The 25,782-nt window shown below is 39.6% G+C and overlaps 1 protein-coding gene across 10 annotated transcripts in view; it reads right to left on the minus strand.

The window, feature by feature from the left end:
• Positions 1-1,750: 1,750 nt before the first annotated feature.
• GALNT1 (polypeptide N-acetylgalactosaminyltransferase 1) overlaps positions 1,751-25,782 on the minus strand; it is a 123,287-nt gene continuing 99,255 nt past the window's right edge. For 9 of the 10 annotated variants that reach the window (XM_059880752.1, XM_059880753.1, XM_059880759.1 and 6 more), the window contains 7 exons: positions 24,321-24,491; positions 22,093-22,210; positions 20,449-20,629; positions 19,301-19,440; positions 10,506-10,604; positions 9,891-10,025; positions 1,751-3,947 (listed from right to left, as the gene is read on the minus strand). In XM_059880752.1, the coding sequence (XP_059736735.1) occupies positions 3,801-3,947; positions 9,891-10,025; positions 10,506-10,604; positions 19,301-19,440; positions 20,449-20,629; positions 22,093-22,210; positions 24,321-24,491 (991 nt within the window). In that variant the 3' untranslated portion in view covers positions 1,751-3,800. 10 annotated transcript variants of the gene reach the window in all.

Raw genomic sequence — 25,782 nt, forward strand, 5'->3', positions numbered from 1 at the left:
GGGATGAAACCCATCAGTGGAAGCACAGCGTTAACCACTGGACCACCAGCGAAGTCCCATAATTTTGGTTAAATTTATCAGTTTTTATCTTTTATGGTTAACATCTCTTGTGTCCTGAAGTATCTGCCTATTCTAAGAGTCATGGAGATATTCTGTTTCCCTCCAGATTTGCTCTACCCTTCTCGTTCATTTAGATCTGTGATCCATTCTGAGTAAGTGTAGGTTGTGTGAAAGCATCAGTGTTTGGTGTTTTCTCATTATCTCATGGGTATCATTATTCCAGCTCCAAATGAAAACACTTCCCCCTTACTTACTGAATTGTTTGTTGAAAAGTCAGTAATGATGTGTGGATCTATTTCTGGAGTCTGTTCCATCCACTGATCTTTTTGTCCTAACTTTAGTATCACACTCTCTTCATTTCTGTAGCTCTAAAGCAAGTCACACAATCAAGTAGTATAAAGTCTTCCAACTTTTTTTTCTTCCTTCTTCATGATTTTCTTGGCTCTTTTGGGTCTATTCCATTTCCATATATACATTTCGGAGAAGGCAATGGCACCCCGCTCCAGTACTCTTGCTTGGAAAATCCCATGGACGGAGGAGCCTGTTAGGCTGCAATCCATGGGGTCGCTAAGAGTCGGACACGACTGAGCGACTTCACTTTCACTCTTCACTTTCATGCATTGGAGAAGGAAATGGCAACCCACTCCAGTGTTCTGGCCTGGAGAATCCCAGGGACGGGGGAGCCTGGTGGGCTGCCGTCTATGGGGTCGCACAGAGTCGGACACGACTGAAGCGACTTAGCATAGCATAGCATATATACATTTGCCAGTTTCTACAAGAAAGCCTCATATTTTAACATCATTGATTCTGTAGATCAATTTGTGGCCAACCGAGATCTTAACAGTATGTAGTTTTTCAATCTGTGAACATATTGATTACAGTTTTCTGTAGAAACTAAAGTATTCTAGTTTCTCTCAGCAGTGTTTTGTAGTTTTCTGGGTAAAAGGCTTGTACATCTGTTAATTGCTTTTAAGGTATTTGACTTCGATGATAAACTGCATATTTAAAGTTTAATTCTCAATTGTTTGTGGCTAGTGTATAGACAGTACAACTGAGTTGCCTCACGTCCCCCAAAACTGGTAGTTCTGGTAGGTTTATCAAGCACACTTCAAGAAATCAGACAGTATGAGCAGTGTTATAAGACATCTGATTTTCCAGAGTAAAAAGGGATTCACCTTTTGTATACTTTTTTTCACAGTTATCACCTCAGAAATACTACCTTCTTTCTGATTTCCTTCTCCTTTGAAGAATATGTAGCTCTGGATTTAAATTTTTTCTTGGTATAGTTCTTGAAAAATGGAGACAGCACCAAATCTTTACAGAGGAACCTTTGTTTTTCAAATGAATGTAGAACAGGGAAATGAGGACATGGCCTACATGCTGCCTCTTATTTGCAGAATGGTGAACAAAGTACTATTTTTCAAGATCCCAATTAGACCAGAAAGACATATTAAAATGGGTTGGGACTAGAGTAGGGTGAACAGATTTGTGAGATCTGAATTATCCTTAACTGTCACATTTATGAATTATTCACTGTCAATAATCAAATCTTTTCATTGTCTTTTTCATTCATTCCTTTCTTCCCAATTTAATTTTTACAACAGTGAGTACCACACTGCCTAATCTACAAATAGCTATAAACAATAGGGATCCATTTTTAACTTCAAATAAAACCAATATAAGGCACAACTATTCAGGAATATTTTGTATTTTTCAAAGTATTTAGGAATTCTTTAATTAGAAAAATAAAGGCAATGGGATTATCTATCAGGTTCTAAAAGTACCCATGAATGAAATCACTCACATCCCCCTCTTAAAAAAAAACACAACACAACCTTAAATCACATTGTTGATAAGTTTTCTTACAGTAAGAAATAAGACCAACCTACACTAGGTACAAAATCCTGAAATTCTGAGCATGAAAATAATTTACTGATTAGACATCCGATTTATTCAAGCATAAGGCCTACCAAAGAGAGAATGAACACAGCTCATGGAGTAGGGGAAAAACCCCAGCCAGCACTTGCTTTATCTCAGATTTCCTGGGGACAGAATTTACGCATTCTGTACTACAGCTTCACTCTACAGCGGCCACATGTGCTTGGTATTAACTTGAATATGGTATGAGAAACTTTCTGCACACTCAACTCGGCAAGTATCATTAGTGATGCAACTTTCAGAAATAGTCTTAGGCACAAGAAATAGCACTGCCTGCAGTGAGAGTCTCTGATAAAGAAAAGAATATCATTAAATATAATCTTACAAATAGGAAGGCAAATACATGTAATTTTTGCCAACAGATTGCCTCACATACCAGGAAAAATGTTACAATTAGATTTTCTTTCCATGAGATTAAAACACTAATTTAAGTGATACTCAACTTTTAATTGATCCTCAGGTTATCTTGTATTTAAAACTGGAACAAGAAAACCGATTTACCCTAAGTGGAATTTAGGGAAGAAATGCAGGCCTAATAATATGGAATAATAGCTGCACTTCTTTGGTTAACTCATTAAAAAATGCCAATTAAACATTTTCAGTCGGATTTTATTAAAAAAAAAAAAAAAAAGCAGATCAACATTACAATTCAAGAACCTAATCTAAATATGCACTTGACAAGGAAGCACATCCAAATATGGAGTGAAAAAATTTTTCCAAAAACCATCAAACGTATCATCTCCAAATACATCACTTCTGCAGGCCTTTTGTTGAGTGGAATCATAAACAAAAACAGAAGATTTATTGCTGTGAAAACAAATCTGTAGTACAGTAGTATGAATCTTGGGTGTTAAGTAAGCATAATCAGTTGAATCAAGTTAGGAAGTTGAAACTCTAATAAGAAATTTGTGTGTGTGTGAGCAAAGTCTGTAAGCCAGTTGACCCAAGAGCAACTGAGATATCTAACTTGTTCACCGAGACCAGACACCACTTTAAATCTCCATTTTTTGAAGGCAATTAAAAATTACAATTCCAACAGCCCACAAACCAAAAAAAAAAAAACCTGTAGAAAGCAATTAAAACTACGTTCAAAGAGCCACTTTTTTCAGCTCAATTTCAGCACCCCAAGGAAAAAAAAACATCCATGACTATCACAGATGAAAACAGAATGAATGTCATTGGAATCAGTTATTTTTCCCCACTGAGGTATAAAATCTATATAGAAATTTGATACTATACTATAACAAATTGTACTTTTCATAGTTCTGTTTTAATTTCCTTTAAACCCTGTTTAATATAGTTTGTTTTTTAAATTGTAAAAATGTTTTCATGATTCTGAATCTGGTTCCAGTTCATTTATTTTTATATCAGTATTTAATATACTGGCTACCAGTTCTAATCAGAAAAAAAATCTTAGACGTCTCTTCATTATGACAGCACAGTCAGCGGAACTCACTGCTGTGCACGCAAACCATAAAAGGCGCAGCTCTCTGGAAAGCACAGTTCGCAGACTGTTTCAGTCTGAGTATTCTTTACGAGGATTCTTGATGACCGACTCTTTCAATCTTGTAAACATCAGTGTGCACAGTCTCGCTACTACGTAGTTGCACGTCCTGGGACAGGAAGGCTGGTTCACAGCTAGTGGAAGCGAGGGCAGTCTATAAAGTTTTAATGGCTGATAAACCTTACATCCTGCAGAAGGAAAGCACTTTTCCTTTTTTTGCTACTTAAGAATGTGGCAGAAATGTATGCTGAGGTAGCCCAGTCAGTCCTTACGTTTTCCTTTTTTTGTAAATTTGGTCTCAGAATATTTCTGGAAGGGTGACGTTCCGAAGAAGCCACTGCTGGGATCGGCTTCCGCTGCAGTCTCTGATGCTGGGCACCTGGCTGTCCTCGTCTGTGGCTTTGTCCAGGCACTGGTTACTGTTCACATGCTGCAGGGTCAACTTCTGAAAGAGACAGGGAACAAGTCTTAATGTGAACGTGGAAAACAGAAGCCAAAGCACCTCCGACACCTTATTTGTGATTATGAAGTTCCTCTGTAGAAAAGTGTTTGTTTTGCAATATGAAATAGATTATCTATGTTAAAGACAGCAACGCTGGGGGGAGGCATGGGGACTACAGTGGATTATGCTAGAGCTGCGATCAGATGACCTCAATTCTAAATCCCAATTCTGCCGTAAGCTCTGCAATACTGTGGGAAAATCCCTTTTTGTGCTTTGATTGCCTTAAAAAAAAAAAAAGATCTTATTAGTGATTCCCAATTTAGGATCCTCTGTTTTCCAAAAGGCATTTCAAAACTGCTTCATTTTCCCATGAGAAGGCTGTTCAAATTAACTCCGATTCCAAACTTTAAGTTCTTGGAAACTCAGGTCTTTCTGAAGACTTAACTCATAAGATTTATAAAACAGTCTTTAATAAGTGGCTGACAGATGTGACTATGTATCTTCCTCTCTACTTGTCTGCGTTCCAGACCTGATGCTATCATGTTGATTTTTAGGAAAATTAAAAAAAAATAAAAAAGGACAGATGGGCATTAAGAGACACATACTGACCATACTAATCAATGTGATACCAAACCCTGGTCAGGTGAAGAACTCCAAAGCAACTATGTAGGAAAGCTAATTAATTACTTTACAATCTTGTGGTGGTTCTGCCATACATTGACACGAATCAGCCACGGGTGTACATGTGTCCCCCATCCTGAACCCCCCTCCCACCCCATGCCTCTGGGTTGTCCCAGTGCACTAGCTTTGAGTGCCCTCCGTTTCATGCATCGAACCTGGACTGGTCATCTATTTCACATGTGGTAATAGACATGTTTCACTGCGAATCATCCCACCCTTGCCTTCTCCCACAGAGTCCAAAACTCTGTTCTATATATCTGTGTCTCTCTTGCTGTCTTGCATATAGGCTATCATCGTTACCATCTTTCTAAATTCCATATATACGTGTGTTAATATACTGTATTGGTGTTTTTCTTACAAGGCCTCTTTTGTACCTATTTGAACTTCAAACCTAGCAAAACCTGATGACTGTCTACAACACAGCTATCTTAGCTTTCAGTCATTTCTTCTGTATTGTGGCCCAAGCAGAAGTTGACAAAGGGCAGTGCACATTCGCAGATGTCACAGTTTACTATCAACACTGACTTCAGGATTAGACACTTAATCCTTATAAATGCTTCAGTAAGACCTGGAAGAGTCAGCATGGCTGTGGCTGGTTTTACTTTTATGCACATGCTGTGTAGTTTATGGGTTGAGGGGATGGGCTCTGCAGACATTTCTAGAGTGAACCCCAGATTTGTCACATACCAATGACACACCCCAAAGCAAAAACCTCTCTGAGCCCCAGGTTCCTTATCGATGAAATGGGGAGACATACTTCTCAAGGTGTGAAGAAACATTAAGACAGTGTGCAGAGAGCACGGCCAGCTCAGAGTCGCTCGCTGTCGGAACGTTCCACAGCGTTCTGAGCAGCTGTGGACGGTCTGGCAGCCCTGAGAGCCGAAGGTCCCCACACATACCACTGCTCCCAAGGCCTTTGGTCGTGTGTAGGACGAAAACAGAGCACTTTAAAAAGAACCCCTCAAACATTCCACAGGCCCTTCAAAGGGTGGCCACCTTCATCAGGCCCATTGTCAGTATTAATAAAAGTAAAAAAAATGCATTATTTCACTTATTTAGAATCATTAAAATAAGCTTGTTAACAAAGAGGTTATTGATCCATACTGGGTATTTAACTACTCAAAATTAAGACAGAATCCCCATAATTTCAGGGGGCTGCCACTCCCTTCAGGAGACCTGGCTGCTGACCGCAGGACAGAGTTCTGGGGCTCGTGGTCACTGTACCAGCATCTGCACAGAAAAAGGCAGTGGACTAACTGAACCTCTGAAAGGAGGATTAAGCTATAGTTATCACTGCATAAAAAATCTGCTGCTCCCTGCCTCTAAATGCAACTGTGATAAGATCTACATTTTCATTCCAGAAAGGACAGGTACAAGCAGTCAAAGCAAAAAGAGCCAAGTATCATAAACTCTGCAATATGTAATATAAACAAGACTTAAAAGATGTCAGAATATACATATTTAATAAAAGATAGTATGGTATCATGCAAAGAATCCTTGTTCAAGAATCCCAGGTCTGTCTGAGATCTGGTAGCACTGTTTACCTGCTGGGTGACCCTGGGCAATTAATTTCTATTCCCGGCTTCAATATTTGCATGTATTAAACAAGGTCCTGAGTTTTATTTCTAGGATTCCTTTGAAATCTAAGATTTCACAACTTTAGGTTTAGATGATACACTACTGACGTAAATGTTATTTTTCCAGATTGCTATTTTCAACTGGAGGCAGAACTCTGACGGGCCGTCTGTGCAGTAAGCCAAGTCGTGAGAGCCCCGCTACAGCCTAACTCCTCCTCTGCCCAGTTCTGCCATCTCCCTTTTCACAGGTGTTGATCTAAAGAGTGCTCCCTAATAAACATCCTGAACGCTAAGCTTGACCTCAGAGTAGAGCCTGCCTCCGAGAAAACCCAGCCTGCTTGCAAAATGCTCCAGGGGTTTTTAAAACTTTACACTGGTAACTGGTTCTTTCAAAGTATCATAAATCAACTCAAGCACCTTAATTTCTAATCAAACATTTGCTTTTTGAAAAACCGTTGTGGTAGACTGTATAGGTTACACACAGTCTGCCAAAAGCCATTCCCACACGCTGCCTCCCAGCTACATCATACCATAAAGACTGGAAAAGCAAATGCCTGCTTTTCCAGCCTCTCACTCTGAGAAGTAGTTCTAGCCCGTGAGACCTAGCAAAGACTGCTGTGGAGGATCCAGGAAAAGCTTTGGCTTTCCTGATAAAGAGGAATTCAAGGAGCAGCATACCAGTCATCTTTTCTTCTTGCCTTGATCTGGGAGTGACACCTTCTAGTGGCCACAAGAAAACGGACAAGAATACTGCTGCAATGTTACCCCTGACAGCACTGTGTCACTGAATCCACATCAGAAGCCACTTACCTCCAGACTTAAGGGAAAAAACCCACTATTTGTTCATGCTACTATAAATAGGTTTCTGTTACCTATTTAAATATACTATTTTTCAATGAACATATACAATTGGGAGGCTTCTAAAAATATTTTGGTTTCATGATGACTGTGGGGTGCCACTGGTATTCACTGTCTGGAGTCAGAGATGCCATATATCCTGCAGTACCTGGGGCGGCTACACCCAACATGGCAGCAGCATGCACCATAGAAAACTCCAGAACAGAATATTCAGTCCATTTCCAACAGTCATATTAACTGAGCTACTGTACACATACATACATATATGTGTGTGTGTGTGTATATATATATATATAAACTGTAGTTTGATACTGTGAAGGGAGACCCAGGAATTATAAAACATGGTCTCTGTCCTCTAGGATCCAACTAATAGAGGAGAAAAAGACTGATAGACAAATATTAAGGTTGGTGCAAAAGTAACTGTGATTGCATTGTTGAACTTTATGTTATGAGAATACAATCTTTTTAAAGCACACTTCTTGCTCTGTTTGCTAATGGCTTATTACTTGCTGTGTATTTTATATTATTCTAGAATAGGGAGATGATATTAGACAAAAAGCAGATTCAGGCGATTTTCTTAATCAAGTTCAAAATGGGTTGTAAAATAGCACAGACAACTTGCAACATCAACAAGGCATTTGGCCCAGTAACTGCTAATGAACATATAGTGTAGTGATGGTTCAAGAAGTTTTGCAAAGGAGACAACAGCCTTGAAGAGGAATGCAGTGGCTGGCCATCAGAAGTTGATGACACCAATTGAGAGGATCATCGAAGCTGATCCTCTTAACAACTACATGAGAAGCTGCTGAAGAAAATGACGACCATTCTATGGTCGTTCGGCATTTGAAGCAAAGTGGAAAAGTGAAAAAGCTCAATAAGGGGTGCCTTCATGAGCTTACCGCAAATCAAAAGAAGTTATTTTGAAGTGTCTTTTTCTCTTATTCTATGCAACAACGACATTTCTTGATCAGATTGGGAAGTGCAATGAAAAGTGTATTTTATATGACAATTGGAGATGACCAGCTCAGTGGCTGGATCGAGAAGAAACTCCAAAGCACTCCCCAAAGCCAAACCTGCACCAAAAAAAGGTTATGGTCACTGATTGGTGGTCTGCTGCCGGTCTGATCCACTTCTTTCTGAATCCTGGCAAAACCATTACATCTGAGACGTATGCTCAGCCCATGATGAGAGGCACCGAAAACTGCAACACCCGCAGCCAGTATTGGTCAACAGAAAGGGCCCAATTCTCCATGACAACGCCTGACCACACGTTACACAACTGAGGCCTCAAAAGCTGAATGAACTCGGCTACCAAGTTTTGCCTCATCCGCCATGTTCATCTGACCTCTCGCCAACCGACAACCACTTCTTCAGGCATCTCGACAACTTTTTGCAGGGAAAACACTTCCATAACCAGTAGGAGGCAGAAGATGCTTTCCAAGAGTTTGTTGAATCCTGAAGCATGGATTTTTATGCTACAATAAACTTATTTCTTATTGGCAAAAATGTGTTGATTGTAATGGTTTCTATTTTGATTAATAAAGATGTGTTTGAACCTAGTTGTAATGTTTTAAAATTCACAGTCTGAAACCGAAATTACTTTTTCACCAACCTAATAACTACAGAGAAGCACAAAATCATAGGGGTCAGAAACAATTATAATTAAGACAGAGCTAATTTCTGGCTGAGGGTGATGTCAACTCTGGGCCCTCAAGAACAGGTGGGATCTGTCAGGCACAGGGAATAGCCTGACCTTAAATATAAAGTAGGAAAGAACTGGATATGGTCAGGGAATAGCTGGTCGAAGATGAAAGTAGACCACGATTTGTATGTGACAAGTATAAGGAGAAAAGACAGCCAAAGTCAAAACTTGGTTTGGATCTCATTTAAGGGGTAGGATGAAGCAGTAGAGTCAAGCAAGCCGAAGAGAGAAAGCTATTTGAGAAACTGAACAGTAGTGCATCTACAGGCAACAGGAAGAGGATTTTAAAAAAGTATCTGCTTAGCAGTCATAAATGCTATAGAGAAGTTAAGCACAAGAGATGAAAAAGCTCTGGCTTTGTATCCAGGAGCTGTTTCTGTGGTGTCAGGCCAAGGCAGGAGCCAGGGTTGAAGAAGCAGGGGCCTGAGTGTCAGCCATTCACTTGCCGTCATACAACACAAGAGAAGAGTAGGATGGTATGTAGAAAACGAAGTAGCAACAAAGTCTGTCCCAACGTGAAGAGAAGAAAGCCAGTGCTGGGAGCAGAAGAGAAACAACCAGAGAAACCTATCCGGAAGATGCCGGCTCCAGAACGGGAGAGCACAAGCATCAGCTGGGAGGTTAGTTGGGTACGAGGAGCAGAAGGGAGGTTCACTGGAGAGGCTCTGAGTCCTCTCTGTGAGCACCACACACGGGTGCTGCAGAGGGGGCGCAGCTCCAGAGGAGAGCAAAGATAAAGTCACTGACAAACAGGAGGAGCCAGAGAATTTCATTAATGAAACCTACATGTTTCATTCAGTAATTCTAAAAGCCTCCTTACTGTTCCACTGCCTCCACACTGGACAGCAGAGCTTGAGGACACACAGGGGAGAGTGACTGTAGTAACACGAGGACCCAGGACTGGCGTCAACACTAGTTTAACTACTGGACAGATTACAACATGTGTGCTTTTTAATTTACATTGCTTTTCCTGTCAATTTTGGGAGTATAAGAACAATTTGATTTATAGTATGCAGACTCCATAAGAATTCATTCTTTCAGGTATAAAGTACTTTATATAGTATACACCCTTTGACACACAATTTTATTACTATATTTATTCCTATTTTCAACTGCAGTGTAACTTACCACCGGGTCATACTCCCAAAGCTGGTTGCCTTTTAGGTGGTGGCATTTGAGCATTGTGACTGGGCCATTAAGTTTGGAGACATCCAAGCAAAGGTCATCTGTTCTAATTTCTTTGTTGGCAGTGTAAGAGAAAACCTGATAAACAAAAATGCACGTATAAGCTTTCACAGCACAGTTAAGTTAGTGTTTTATGTACCCAAGGATCTGGCAGGGAAAAAAACCAGTATTGAAAATAAATGCTTTTTGAACTTTTATTAGTATAATAGAGAATAAATGATTCAGAAAAGCCACCACTATTTTTGCAGAGGAGAAGAAAAAATGACCTTAAGTTCTCTGTATACACTGAGTTTATTGTCAAGGGTTGTCATCTGTTTGACTAAAAAGGGCAAAATAAATCTCATGTACAACAATGTAAATATGGTTCTCACAAAGGGCCGTTTACAAATGTTTCACTTTAAAAACAGTCATTAGATTGAAGGCTCCATTCTTCTAAAGGTCTTTATTATTTGCTCTTTAGAGGTAGGAAAATGTTTCCTGAATGATATCATGAGACAAAAAGGGAAGATTAAAACAAATCCAAAAAGTATCACGTTAAAGCTTTACTGAAATACTCACCTGATTACCTCCCATACCATGACAGTTAAAAATTCCAACTTTTTCATTCTCTTTTCTAGCCATGTTATCTAGACACTGATTTGTTTCCACATTTCGTATCTAGGGGAAAATGAATAATGAAAACACCACGAGTTAGAGAGGTTCACTAGACAGACACATACAGATCTACACACACACTAAAATTGATTCAAACTTCCCACTAAATCTTTAATTCCTGAGGCAGGGTCTATGAGTTGAGAGCAGGGGGAACATCATGGCCTTAAGATTCTGTGGTCTAAAAAGCTCTTAACTATTTATATAATAATTTTTGTGTTTCAAGGAGAAATCCTTTAAGTTCTTATTTCTTTCTTTTATCCCAAGCTGTTCTTCTGGAATTTGTATTTAACTCAGTAAGCTCCACTTTGCCTAATAATTTTAAAGCAGTGTCCCTGTGGACACTGTTTGCCACCATGATAAGGGAGCAGTACTTTTGTTAACTACTTTGATGACTTCTTAGGAGATTAAAGGTGGGTATTTTCTAAGCAAAGAACCTAGAACTTGGCTTGACTGGGAAGCCTAAGCACACTGCAGTGCAAACACCACTCTTCTGTTAGATATTTGTCAATTACTGTAAAAAGCTGAATCAGTCATCAGAATTAGGAAGAATATTTTAAGCACTGTTCCTTGATATTTGTTTCTCTCTGAACCACAGTAGTTTAAAAGCATATGGCAAATTAATGGACATTTGTAAAGTCCCAAATCTATTCTCATACATTAGCAGGTAAGCCAGAAGAGAAATGTGGGACAAACTATATGTTATGTAGATGGAAAGTTGTGTGTGATAGATAACATGGCAGTAAAGCTAAAACCACAAATAACTCATTTATTTTCATAAACATGTGCTGTCTACATATTATTCTATTTTAATAAGGCATTAACAAGTCCAGATGCATTTTTTTTTCATATAAAGATAGAGTAGTCTAAGTATGAATAACTATTATTCCCAGAGGGTCAGAAGAAGAACTGGGGCTTTGGCCTAAGAGAGGGCCTCAGTTTAAGTCCAAATAATCCAGACCCTCTGAGGACAATTTCCTCAGAGTGACTAGTCAGCTCTATGCTGAGGCTGGGTGAGACAGGGCATCCATGTACCTATTCTGGAGTCCAGCACAGAGTGGACTCAAATGGTAATAATCTGCACTGCTGCCTTATCACCAGTCTCCTCCATCTGGCTATTCCATCAAAACCTCAAACTCAGTTCAAGCAAATACAGGATTTTCCAAATCTTTAATGCTAACATTTCTTTACCTGAACATTTTAACATAACCCTGCCACTCCTGCCTCTGAGGAGACTCCTGGGTATAACATATCACATTAGTCTCCAGGAATTCTTTTACTGCATAATACACATAATCTTTTTATCCATTATTTTAAAACAGAAACCTATTACCTCACAAGTAGATTTTATAAAAGGTTTTATACTTAGATACAAATATGCATGAAAGACATCTTTCTGTACCTCAGTGGATAGTCAATTAATACTTGATGATCACAGCTCTCTTATGTGACAAAAAATTTAGTTCTAATTTTGACAAGATGAGTCTTTATCTCATCTATCCATATAAATTGATTATTTCCTTATACTGTTGAAAAGTTACCAATCCCCAGTCCTACATTTTCTTCAATTTTTTTCCCTCCACATATAGACACAGAGGCTTCTGAAGACAGGTGGTAAATGTCACAGAAATGATGAGGGAAGAACCAACATCACTGTCAGCTTCTCCCTCTCACATGAGATGATTTTTTGGTTAAATACTTACCTTTTACCAAACTGAGTATGAATCAAAATTTTAAAAGTACAATTCTCCCCAAGTGTAACTGGACTTCCTATCACTCTGTAACTATATCAACTTAAGCGATGTTGTTACCGTAACTGATGTTGCTAACAATTACAGCAAATAAAATACACTTACTCTGCACTAGGCATTGTTCTATGAGTTTTACCTGTAACATCTTCTACTATTTCATCCATTTCTAAGAACATTTCTGGACTGTTTTCTGACATAAGAGATCTGGGCCTCCATCCCTTGAGAATACTACTAACAACTAGATGTGAGAAGTAGAGTTCTCCAAGGATTGGAAACCACGGCTTCCCAACACCTGTCTTGGTGACAATGAACTCTGATCAGCAAGAAGTGGCCCCACTAAGACGGGTGGTCAGGGACTGAGTGGTCAGTCCACTGCAAGGGCTTGATGGCACTGCTCCAAAAAAGCATAGGGGAAGCCTCGCACACTCAGTGAGAAAGCACTTCTGTAGAAGGGCAGCTGTGATGCTTGGTCCCTGGGCAGAGAGGATTCTGTCGGGCTTAACATGTAGGTGGCATCTCTGAGCTGCTCTCCAGGCAGTTTTTCCATATGCTAATTGCTAGAGAAGACACTTTTCAGGGAATATCCTCTTCCTTTGTAGGAATACATGTGGGCTACCTCACCTATGGAGTGTGCGAGATGATTTTTTGAGGACATGAAAAACCAGGATGACTAAGGGTGAGTTTTGGGAACAGTTCTATCCTTTATGATGTCAAGAGGCAGTAGATCATTTATTTAATCGGCTGGTTTGGTGGGAGTTAATTTTGGAGCCTTTGGAAGAAGAAAAAATTAGGGACAAACATTTTTAAAGAAGTGCTGGATTAGATGTTCAAAACTGTAATTCCATATACAGCCTTAAGGCTATGTAACCAGTCACCTGCTCTCCAGTGAACTATGGAAGGTAGAAACGGTGGTGATATGTACTTGTTTCAATGTTCATACTAGAATAGAAATAAGTACCAGACTTGTTTACTCAAAATTTGACACTTAAAATCATAATGATATCTGAAGTATGCGGTTGGGGGCAATGGCCACACTTTCAAGGTTTCTGGAGGCAGATGGGTAGGTGTGAGAGCTTAGGGTTGGGGGAAGTGCAGGGCTGGGTCTCATTACTAGCCATGTGACCTTGGCAGGTCAGTATTCTAAGACAGTGATTCCCAAAACTACGATTTGCACAACAGTATCTGCCATTAAACAAAGGATTTTGTGATCAAGTCTGTTTAGGAAATACTGGATTAACATCACCAACTCAATGGACATGAGTTTAAGCTCTGGGAGTTGGTGATGGACAGGGAAGCCTGGCATGCTGCAGTCCATGGGGTCGCAGAGAGTCAGACATGACCAAGTGACTGAAGTGGATTAACAAATTTAAATAGATTTTCTTTACTGAACAACTTCTCAAAACCTTTTAATAGATTCTTGGTAGGGGTGGGGACTGAAGGTACAGAAGAATGTAAGATATAAAGAGCAGCAATTCCTAAATATTTTTGGCCATAAAATCCACCTCTCCTCCCCTATCCCTTGCCTTTCTAATGGGCACCTTGAGAGACATCAGACATCAGCAGAAGTTGCTGTAAAATCTCATTTTCTCATTTGTAAGCGAGGTAACAGACCCAGACCCAGAAGAAACCGACACCCAGTAGGCCCACAAGAGCTGCTGATTTTCCTTCCTTAGCTTAGGTGTACACGGCTGTCACTAAAATGTTATTTTCCACCTTACAAGTTGATGATTGTGAATGAAACTGGGCAAGAAATCAGAGCCTCAGCTTCTCGGTTTCTGCTACAGTCTCCTCCAGAATTCTGGCACCTCATTAGGGGGGACAGTATAAGCAGTTAAAGGTATTTTGGGATCTACTACTAAGGAATCTAGACTTCCTTTTTCACTCTCTCCCGTGAGAGTCATGAGTAACACTGGTTAGACATGAGGAAGAGTATGAGTGTCAGTGGTTATAAGCACAAGCTCTCGCGCCAGACTGCTTGTGTTCAAACCCTGTCTCTTCCATTTTGTGGCTGTGCCTGAGCCATGCTGCTTAAACCATTTCTCTGTGCCTTAACTGACTGACCCGTAAAGTGGGAGATAATAGCACCTATCTCGAAGTGTTGGGAAAATGAGTTAATATTCATAAAGCATCAGACTGGTGCTTGACATAAAGTTCATGCTCAGAAAATTTTAGGGTGCAAAAGCAAATGGTCAGTCCTTAGCACTGGTTAAACTGTAAAAGACTGGATTATTTGCTTTCTGTGGCTATTTAGACAGTTCAACTCCTGCATTAACAATGATTAGATATCACCATGAAACACATTTATTCAGTTTCAGGTTCTACCAGAGCTGTAATTACAGAGTGGGATTTTATGAACCCAGACACACTAAATGTACACCTCCTGATTTCTCCTTCTGCTCTAAAATCCTTGACTTCAGGTTTCCTTGGGCCCTTATAAGATGACAAGTGATCCTTGATGGGCTAGGTTCTAGTCTCTGGGGAAGGAAAGCTCACACAGGAGGAGCTATGATCACAAGCACAAGCGCCCTGCTGCACTGTGGCGGGTGCTTATAAACAACCCCAGTCCCCACACCAGCACTTCACCCGGGCCAGCGTGGCCTGGCATGAAGGGCATAAGTGCTTAAAACCAGCTGTTACTAAGGCAATAACAAGCAGGCCAGAGAGGGTAAAATCTGTTCTTTATACACAAAGCCAGCTGGCAAGAGGCAGGTAAAAGGCAAGCCTGCCTTGGCAATCAGCTACTGTGGGTTAGACAAGTGGCTCTTTGTAATACGCCTATATTCTGACCTAGCTAACAATGCCTAAGTGTTGTCCAAAACTGGGTCGGTTCAAAGAAAGAAAAGAAAAAAAAGCTCCTCAAAAGTTGCTGTGCTGTGCTAAGTCCCTTCAGTCATGTCTGACTCTTTGCCACCTTATGAACTGAAGCCTGCCAGGCTCCTCTGTCCATGGGATTCTCTGGGCAAGAATACTGGAGGGGGCTGCCATGCCGTCCTCCAGGGGATCTTCCCAACCCAGGGATCAAACCCTAGTCTCTTACATCTCCTGTATTGTTGGGTGGGTTATTTACCACTAGTGCCACCTGGGAAGCCCCATTTAAAGGTAAGCAACTGCTAACAGCCTTCCCATGGCCTCACCCACGCTGGGCCTTCCTTGACTAGAATGAGGCTACAGCAAAGGGAGCAGGTGCTCACTAATGAGGCAAGGAACTCCACATACTCTTCGTGTGTTTGAGGTGACTTCCTTAAATCACAACAAAGTTCAGAGGCAGGGAGCTCCCTTCAGCCCTGAAGCAGCCTCAGTAACTACCAAGGACGGACATGGGCGTCCATGCTTGCCTTGGCTCTGGAGATGCTGTGACCAGGCGGCTCCTCACCACCCTGCAGCTCCCCCTGTGATCTATTTGCTCCACCATATCCTATTAATTTCTATTTTATGTCTTCCCCTCTTTCCCCAAACCCCCATCACCAACAATCCCCCTTCACTCTCAGGCCACAATCTTGTGTTCAGCTGAAGAATCAAGTCACCAGACAGCCTCCTCTCACATCCACCTCAAAGTTCCAGCTTCCAGCCCTCAACCCACAGTTCACCTGACTTGGGCCCACCCCTCTACTTTCCTTCCTGGTGCAGTGGAGGACTGCCTTCTCCCCCCACCACCTCCCTACTTGTGCATCAGAGCTCACCACGACCCCCCTCCATGTGACTCCAGCCATCAGTGGCTCTTTTCTAGCATCTTCAAATTTTCTCCTTTGTATCACTGCCATCAGCACCATTTCATCTTAGTAAAAACAAATAGAAAAGCCCTTCTTTAACCCCATTTACTTCTCCGGCTACCACTCACTTCTCTGTTCACCTTTACAGTACAATTTCTTGTCCATGCTTCTCATCTCTACTTCTTCTCCTGATCTCCTTTGAAGCCATCAGGGATCCTGTCCCTCCCCATCTCCAGGGGAACCCGCCTGACACAGTGAGAGGGAGCTTCTAGACAACGTCTCCCTCACCAACCCAGTGACCAGTTCTCAGGACTCATCTTCCTCCCTTCTCTGCAGTGCTCCACACAGTTGATCTCTTCCTCTTTCTTAAAGCAAGTCCTTCACTTACTAGGCACATCATTCTCCTGGGTATCTTCCTATTTTAATGCCTGCTCCTTCTCAATCTTTTTAGCTGATTCCCTCTCATCTTCATAATGTCTAAATTGTGGAGTTTTTAAATGTCTTATTCCTCCTTCCTTCCCTCTTGTCCATCTACATTCACTCACCCCAAGGTGCTCTCATCAAGTTGTGGTTTTAAAAACCACCTATACACTGACAACCCCTAAATTTAGATCTCCATCCCAAACTTTCACCCAAACTGCAGTTTTTTATTTTTTAATGCAACTACCTACCTAAAGATAGGAAACCATAAACAAAACCAAAAGACAACCCACAGAATAGGAGAAAATATCTGTACATGATGCCATCAACAAAGGATTTAGTCTCCAAAATTTACAAACAGTTCATGTGGCTCACTATCAAAAAACGACTCAATCAAAAAATGTGCAGAAGACCTAGACAGACATTTCTCCAAAGACACACAGATGGCCAAGAGGCACGTGAAAAGATGCTCAACATCACTAATTACTAGGGAAATGTAAATCAAAAGTACAATTAGGTACTACGTCACACTGGTCAGACCGGCCACCATTAAAAAGTCATAACAAGTGCTGGAGAGGGTGTGGAGAAAAGTGACCCCTCACTACACTGGTGGTGGGAATGTAAACTGGTATACTACTATGGAAGATTCCTGAAAAACTAAAAATAGAGTTGCCATATGATCCTGTAATCCCACTACTAGTCATATATCTGGAGAAAACTGTAATTCAAAACATGCACCCCAGTGTTCACTGCAGCACTGTTTACAATAGCTAAGACCTGGAAGCAACCTAAACGTCCTTCAACAGATGAGCAGATAAAGAAGATGTGGTAGATATATACAATGGAATAAAAAAGAATGAAATAATGCCATGTGCAGCAACATGGACGGATGCAGAGACTATCAAACCAAATACCAAATGATATCACTTATATGTGGAATCTACAATATGACACAAATGAATGACACAAATGTTTGTTCTATGCAACAGACAGACTCACAGTCACAGAGAACAGATCTGTGGTTGCCGAGGGGAAGGTGTGGGAGAGGGATGGATTAAGACTGTGGGATTAGTAGATGCAAACGATTATATATAGAATGGATAAACAACTGTAGAGCACAGAGAACATATATTCAATATCCTGTGATAAACCATAATGGAAAAGAACACGAAAAATAATGTATATATACATGTATGTATCACTGAATCACTTTGCTGTACGGTAGAAACTAACACAACATTGTAAATCGATGATACTTCCATAAATTAAAACAGAAACCATCCACATCTCCTGGTGCTTAGGAGACAAATTCCTGCCAGAAAGAGACTTGAAAAAATAACGACTGGTCCTCCCACAGAAAAAGGTGAGAGGCTAAAGTACTAACATCAAAACCTCAGAAAGGCAAAACTGTCAGGGTTGAGGAGACAGAGACCCCTCTGTGCGATTACTCAGAAGCTTTGAAAGACCAGGCCTAAGAAGCATACCTGAGCTGGAAGTGAACTAAGTCTTTATACAACTACAATCCAGCCCCACCTAGCTCAATCTCTGTTATAGACTGAACTGTGTCCCCTCAAATTCACATGTTGGAGTCCTAACCCCCATTACCCTCAGAATGTGACATCATTTGGAGACAGGTTCTTTACAGAGGGAGTCAAATTAAAATGAGGTCATTAGGGTAGGCCTTATTCCAGTGTGATTGGTGTCCTTAGTAAAGAGGGAAGATTTGGAGTCAGATGTGTACACAGGAGACCACCATGTGAAGACGAAGGCAGAAATCAGGGTGATGCTTCCACACACCACGGAATACCACAGACTGTCAGCAAACCACCAGAAGCCAGAACGAGGCAGGGGAGAGAGTCTTCCTCACAGGCCTCAGAAACCTGCCCACACTCTGATCTCGTATTTCTCGTCCTTAGAACCGCGAGACAATACCTTCCCATGTTCTATGCCACTGCCACTCAGTTTGTGGTATTTTACTACGGCAGCCCTAGGAAACTACTGGGACTCCTGACTTGATCATACCCTTGGACTAAGGGAAGGACCCATGTAGATTTCCTAATCACAGCACTGCTTTGGCTGGGAAGCAGAGTGATTGGCTACTGACAGTCTAGGAACACAGTGAGGACAGGGCACAGGAAATGCTTCCCTGAGGCCGCCCGGCAGTTATACCAGAAGGTGCAAGGGCAAGCCTCTTTCAAACCCGACCCTCCACTGTGGGCATCCAACTCCAAAAGCACAGCTAATTGTGTTGATCAATTATAAGCATTAATAAATAAATTATTTCAGGTTTCAAGAAGATTTGCTCCTGAGTTCTAAGAGCAAAGACTAAAGTCATCATCAGAGTAAGCATGCTAACCCACAAGCCCACATGGAGATTGGGGCTCTGAAAGGAAAATAAACAGGTGTTAAAAACACAACTTCTTATACACAGTCTTTCAAGTTTCCTTGTTAGTTCTTTACAATTCTACTTTCAAGTTTCTCAAACTTTGATTCAGTCTAGTTAATGTTAGGATATCACCTTCAGGAATATATGGTTTCAACTAAATCAACCAGTTTGTTAAAATAAGTCTATTGAAGACACTAATATAACAAAAGTCCAACTGTGAAAGGTGAGAGGTAGAGCCTTATTTTAATAAAATGTAACATGATAAATTAATAAGACTTCAAGTTATGAGGCAGACTGCATCAACTAACAAGGACTTTCCTGTACTTGAGTTTAAGTAATTTTAACATACAGGTACTCCCTTGTTAGAAGTTTAACCTCTATTCTTTTTTTACAAATAAGTGAGAACCACACAGAATACATTTTTTTTTTTTTTACCTCTCCCAAAGAGAAATAGTGACGTGGAATCTGAGAATCAGGATAAATATTCTCTAGGTACCAAGAGAATGGTCTGCATTGGAGTTTGTGCCTTAGACCAAGTCTTGATGATATATCTCCATAATCTACCTTTGTAACACCTGGTAAAAGAAATAAGTCACTGAATTATTAATGTTCTGTCAGGTAATACATTTCTATTTATATATTGCATCTAACAAGCCAAACAGGAAAAGCAATATCATTTTGGTGACATACCACAAATCTACCTCCCAAGGTATAAAACAAGAAAATAATGTGTTTTCCAAAGAAAAATTAAATTCATATGAGACCAGTTTACATGCCAATACATACAAATGTAAGTTACATGGGATCACAAAACTTTAATATCTGCTAAGGCAAAAACAAAGATCAATTTTGCCCAAATATGAAACAGATGTTAAACAGAGCAATTGTTTCCAGTCAGGTATTTCTCACACAGGCTCCCTAAATTGTGCAACCACCCCCTACCCCAACCCCAGACAGTCTTGTGGTGACTGAAGAGTATAGAATCATAATGTCAGGCAGATTTATAGTTGATGGAACAGCTGTTGCCACAAAACTCTGAAAAACAGAGAAAAGCTCCTGGAGGCATGATACAGGGCTTTGCATTGGCCTTGAAATACTTGACCATTTCATGTAAATGTTGAATGTTGCAGTTAGGTGTTAAAAAAAAAAAAAAAAAACACATGGAAAGTACCTGGGCTAAATCAGTAATTTCTGCAATACTGGATCATGTATTATTATTGTTCCCTCGTGCGTGCTATGTAACTTCAATTGTGTCTGACTGACTGTGACCCTATGGACTGTAGCCCACCATATTCCTCTGTTCATGGGATTCTCCAAGCAAGAAGACTGGAATGGGTAGCTGTTCCCTTCTCCAGGGGATCTTCCTGATGCAGGGATCGAACCTGTGTTTCTTGTGTCTCCTGTGATGTAAATATTATACCAGGCTTTTGCTAAGCACTTTCTATACCATATGTAATTTCATTTATTCTTTACAACAACTCTGCTCAAAGCTTCTTTTCCAGTCCTTCTTACCTCTCCTCAGAATGCATTAGGATCAGGCCAAGAAAGTTTGTCTTGTGTTTCTAATGCAAAATAATGCTAACCTGGAGAAATTATATAGAAGAAATTCTTGAATTCATCCATCCATACTTCTGCAAGTCGTCTGTTATTTTTATTGATAATCTGCCCCGTGCCTCCTGGAAACGTGTAGGGTGTAGCTTTCCGAAACACATGTCCAACATGTGAGCAAGTAACAATCTCCAAAGTTCCTCCACACTGCCAAATCTGGAAACAGCCGCAAAGAAGACCCGTTTTAAACACTGACAGTTAAAAAAAAAATCGTTCACATCTACTGAATTTCATGGCTGGAATTTCACAGAATCAAGGGTGTATGTACAGTGGAGCTCCTGCTACATGGTCCCAGAGTCAGTGCTTCCTCAATTTCTGGTTCTGATCAAACCAGAAGTTGAAGGTTAAATTCAGAAAAGACCTGAGGTCCAGAGCAGTGTTTTCTTCTAACTGCAGTCCATCAATCCTAATAGGGTCATAAAATTCAAATTTGATGAATTGCAACCAGCACTTAGTAACAAGGACATACTGTTTGATGAAATGTTTACATTATGGGTTGTGTGTATAATGTATTTATTAATATGGTTCATGGTCAAAAAACTTTTGACCATGGAGTGGTCAGCCAGGGCCCTATCTGTTCGTCCTTCTCCAAACCTGTGTCACAACCTATACATTAAGCAGAATCTAGGACTCTCAACTTGTGGATTACTCATGAATTACTCAGTGGCCAGTGAGAGCACAGTCTAGTGTCCTTGTGAGCATAAAAACAAAAAGAGGGGTAAAAGAAAGATCATTAAGTATGGTTTTATATCCTTAATCAATTATCCTTCTACTCCTTTCAAAATACATTTCCCTGTAAGTTAAAAGTCTATTTAACTGTAGACTATTTTCAATTACATTGCTTTTTGAAAAGTCTTGACTTTGTTAAATAGTGTGCCCACTTTAACGTTTTCCCAGGATCATAAAGTGATACAGCCAAATAGGATCTCCAAGATGCTCTGGAGTCCAAACCTCTCCTCTTATAAAGACCAAAGTGATCCACCAGGAATGCAGTGAGCTAGCAGGGCTAGACTTCTGTGCAGTTCACTATGGTTTCCAAGAAGCCATGTGTCTAAAGTTCATTATTTTCAGAAATATACATCATTCTAAAAATAAGTTGATTTTTGTGAACATGAAATGCATAAGACTTAAGGCTGACTGGGTTAAATTAATTTAGAATAATTTAAGAATTCTTTTGCCTTTTTCTTTTTATTGAAAAACAGAAAGCTGGTAAAGTGGCCAGGTTTAAATAAGAGAGAACAATTCTCAAACCAGAAGGACACAGCATATTAAAGAAGGTAAAATCATGTTTCTGGCAGTTAAGGAACAAAGTAGCATTTACGAACTACATGTTATTTTTATTTACTTTTAGAGTTTGAATTACCTCCTTGAAAGTAAAGACAACTGGGGAATCCTATGTAAATTTTACAGGTGAGCTACTAATAGAACTGAATTATTTGCTTAAAATTTTAGAAAGATACTTTAATAGTATCAACAAACTTTTTATGGGCTGAAGGCTGTGAAGTCTGATTAAACTCATATTAAATTCACTTTTTATTTTTTCTTTAGAAAGAACACGAATATTCAAAGCATATTCATATTTGAGGTTATACAGGTTACTTTTTTCAAAGGTAACTTACCCTAAAGGAAATTTCTAGGTTTTCTCCTCCCCAAATATCCATTCCAGCATCATATGTTCCAATTTCCTGAAAGTAATCTCTGTCTATTGAAAAAAGGCCTCCTGCCATTGTAGGTGTTCTGAAATGCAATCATAACACTATACTGTTAATTGCAACAATTTAAAGTTTACTATCAGTTTTTGCTTTTAAAAGTAGTTTTATAACTGTTGATAACTTTGGAATAAATGCTGATTCTCACACTCTTCAGAAACTTTCACAGGCCCCAAGGGCTTTGTTTTCACGCTGAGTTATTTGGTTTCCAGATATGACCTGCACCCCAGTCACGCTGTCACAGCTCCTCCTGGACACCCTTCCTTGCCTGGTCCCAAGGGCTCTTACTGTCTTCAGTACCATTCCTGATCCTCAGGTCCTGACTGAGCTTCCACCTGAAACTCCTTAAGTTGAAGCTATTTCTTGTAATCTTCTTCATCTAACTGTCATGCACTCCAGAGTTTCGAGCAGCTAAAAATGCAGTTGACCATGTTAACCAAACAGACTCACATCAGCAGCTCTAGCACACCAGGTTTTAAAGGGTGGCAAACACTGCAAAGATGTATGATTAAACAGGATGAAAACAATGCAGCTCTTTTCCTGAACTTTAAGGAAGGAGATGAAGTACAGAATAAATCAATATATCCCTCCTAAGGGGATCATCATCCTGACCAAGTACAGTAAATTCTCTGCCACAAAACATGGCTCAGGTATGCAGAGTGAGTGGGAACAGGTTGAACTAAGCATAGAAATGACAACAAAGGAGGATTTAAATAAATGAATACCAAGTACTGGTTTACTTGAAGAATGAGTATGGGAGAAAAATGGGTTCCAACTAGGGAGAATGTAATTAAATTCTAGGAACAGAGGACACATGTAGATAATAGTTTAGGATGAACTGGCCACCTACATAACCCTAAAACATCCTCATTCCATGCACTGGTGAGGGAGGTAGCATTTGCTTTTACAGAAGAAATAGTTGTTTCCACCAAGAAGTTAGGCCTTACTTTGATTTTAGAAGACAAAAAAGAATGAGAAAGCCTAATATCTTAGGAGTCAAAGGAAATAGGCTGACACCCAGCATTATCCTTCAGTGCAGGGGTTTCCTCCCCTAGGTTTGGCATCTAATTTTCCTAGAACTGTTATACATGTAAAACAGGCATTTATACAGACATCCCCGCCTACCGCCCCACCCCCCAGTTTAGGGAAGACTCCTAGCTTTTATCAGATTTTTCTGATAAAAAAGAAGTCTATCATCCATGAAATGTTTAGCAACCCTTGGTTTAGATGCTGATTTGAACTGTCAGCCAAAGAGTGAAAAAGTCCCTTTACTGGGAAAGTAGGAGAGGACTTGGGCTGGCTAGGGACAAAGAGCATAGAACTAGTGAAAGCTTTCTCCAGCTGTCAGAACTGGACTCAATTCAAAGGCAGACAGATCTGGGGAGCCTAGGAGAGGAGAAGGCTAAAAAGCAAGTCTCAATTACTACAGAAGCAACAGGCTGATGCAATTAGAATAAATCCTAGGATGGCTCAGAAGGCTCAAGGTCTCTCTCTAAAGGTCCTCAATAGCATGAAGCTTTTTATCCCTTTCTGAGGGGGAAAAAAAAAAATCTATATAGGACCAAATACAGAACAAATGAAAAAGCAGAAATGTATTAATGGATATCCCTTTATACTTTTGTCAATTCTAGTTATTTTTGTACTTGAAACAAGTTTTTTTTAACCTTGTAGGATGGTAGATGTCTGAATTTAAAGTCTTACATTTTATTACCCAGTTTTAGGCAATACTTTCACATCTTGGCACTTACAATTACTGAAGGGATGGTTTAAGTTAAATATTATCCTTAGTGACTGAATTAAAGCATAAATTACAGATTTACAAACTGCTGTTCATGTAGGAATGAAAGAACATATGCATGTCACTATCATTTCTCATAGGCACTAGATTTATAGAAATGAAAAATTTGAACTTATTTTTTTTTACTTAAAAAAGAAACCCGTCTTTGAAATAATGACATTATTTCAAATAAATAATGATATTACTTCAAATAAATGAAAAATGGCTCTTAACTTCACATATGGTGAACAAATCCTTCATGCCTTTCAAAATACATTTAAAATCCTTCTAATGTGATTCCCGAAGCTTCACAATCCCCCGCCAGTAACATTTTGGGGAAAATGTTTGATGAATCAATTACCTCACAGGAAGAGTCCGATCACCTTTCCTTCTGTCCATTTCTCTTTGGGGAACAGGATACCAGCGAAAGTTGAGCTTCCAGTTGAACCCGCCATAGGTCATGTCAGAACCTGCCATGTACTCGAAAGTGTCATCACTGATCACATCTATGATGGGACAGACCACTGTCTTCCTGGAATCATAAAAGCAGATGAAAAATCTTTGAAAACTTTCCTTTTTGAGGTCTATCATAACAACTACATAACAAGTATATACTAAGTGTTTTTAAAATAAAAATGCATTCTATAATGTTAAGGACAATGGTGAAAAAAATCCCCCACTCTATCCTACCAAGCTAGCATCATTTATCCTATTTATTTATAACCCATCGAAAATAACCTTCCACCCCTTTTCCATTCGGACTTTTTACATTTTTTGCCACATGAAAAGTACTTCAAATATTTCTACAGTATTAAAAAATAACACTTTTAATGACTACATATTTAACAGTTTTAAGCTAATAACTTTCTTAAAAAATAGACTTTTGGACATTTGTGTTTCTTATAGATTTTTGCTATTAAGAAACTAAGGGGTCATGTTCATATATATTTTTTCACTTTTGCTTGAGGAGTAAACTTCTAAATAATTTTTTGTGGCACTGCTTACTACTACTTTCCAAAAGTGTTTTATGTATATGTATATACAGCTTCCTTATAATGCCATCAACTTTGGATGCTATTTTCTTGCAACTGTGTAATTATAATAATGTTAAACAGTATCTCTAGGTTTAAAAAAGTTTATTTTTCTAATTATTAGAATGAGTTCTTTTTATTGCAGTTTGTATTTCTTCATATAAATTGTCTGATCATACACACTAAAATATTTTTCCTTTTGGTTACTGCGATTTTTATGAACCTGAAAAACCACACATGACCACAGCTCCTTCTAAGGAACACTGCCCCTCTCAGAGCCATTGGGAGCCACATTTTAGAGTATCCTCCCCATCTGACTGGTGTCTTATTTAAGAAATCTTTCCTTACTCCAAAATCATATTCTCCTATATTATCTTCAAAATGAATTGTATTTTTGCCTTTCACATTTGTCTTTAGTCTTCATGAAACTGATTTTGGGTTTTCATGCAGCAAGTATCCAACTTCGTTTATTTTCCTTACGGGCAACCAACGGTCCTAGTGGTACTCATCTCACAGTCTGCTGTATCATAAGGGCCAGCTCTGTCACAAGTCAAGTTTTCACATAAATATGGACTGGCTCTGTTTCACTAGTCTAATCCCTGCATCAATACATCACTGCCACAATTAAACAGCTTTAAAATAAGTCCTGATATCTAGTAGGACAGGCCCAGTTGTACTTGACTCTTCTTTTTCATGGGTATTTTAGCTGTTTTTTTAAAAAACATGTATTTCCATATAAATGTCAGCATCAGCCAGTTTCTCCAAGAAAATTCTGCTGAGATTTCAATTAAA

Source organism: Bos taurus, chromosome 24 (assembly GCF_002263795.3).
Source record: "Bos taurus isolate L1 Dominette 01449 registration number 42190680 breed Hereford chromosome 24, ARS-UCD2.0, whole genome shotgun sequence".
Lineage (NCBI taxonomy): Eukaryota > Metazoa > Chordata > Mammalia > Artiodactyla > Bovidae > Bos > Bos taurus.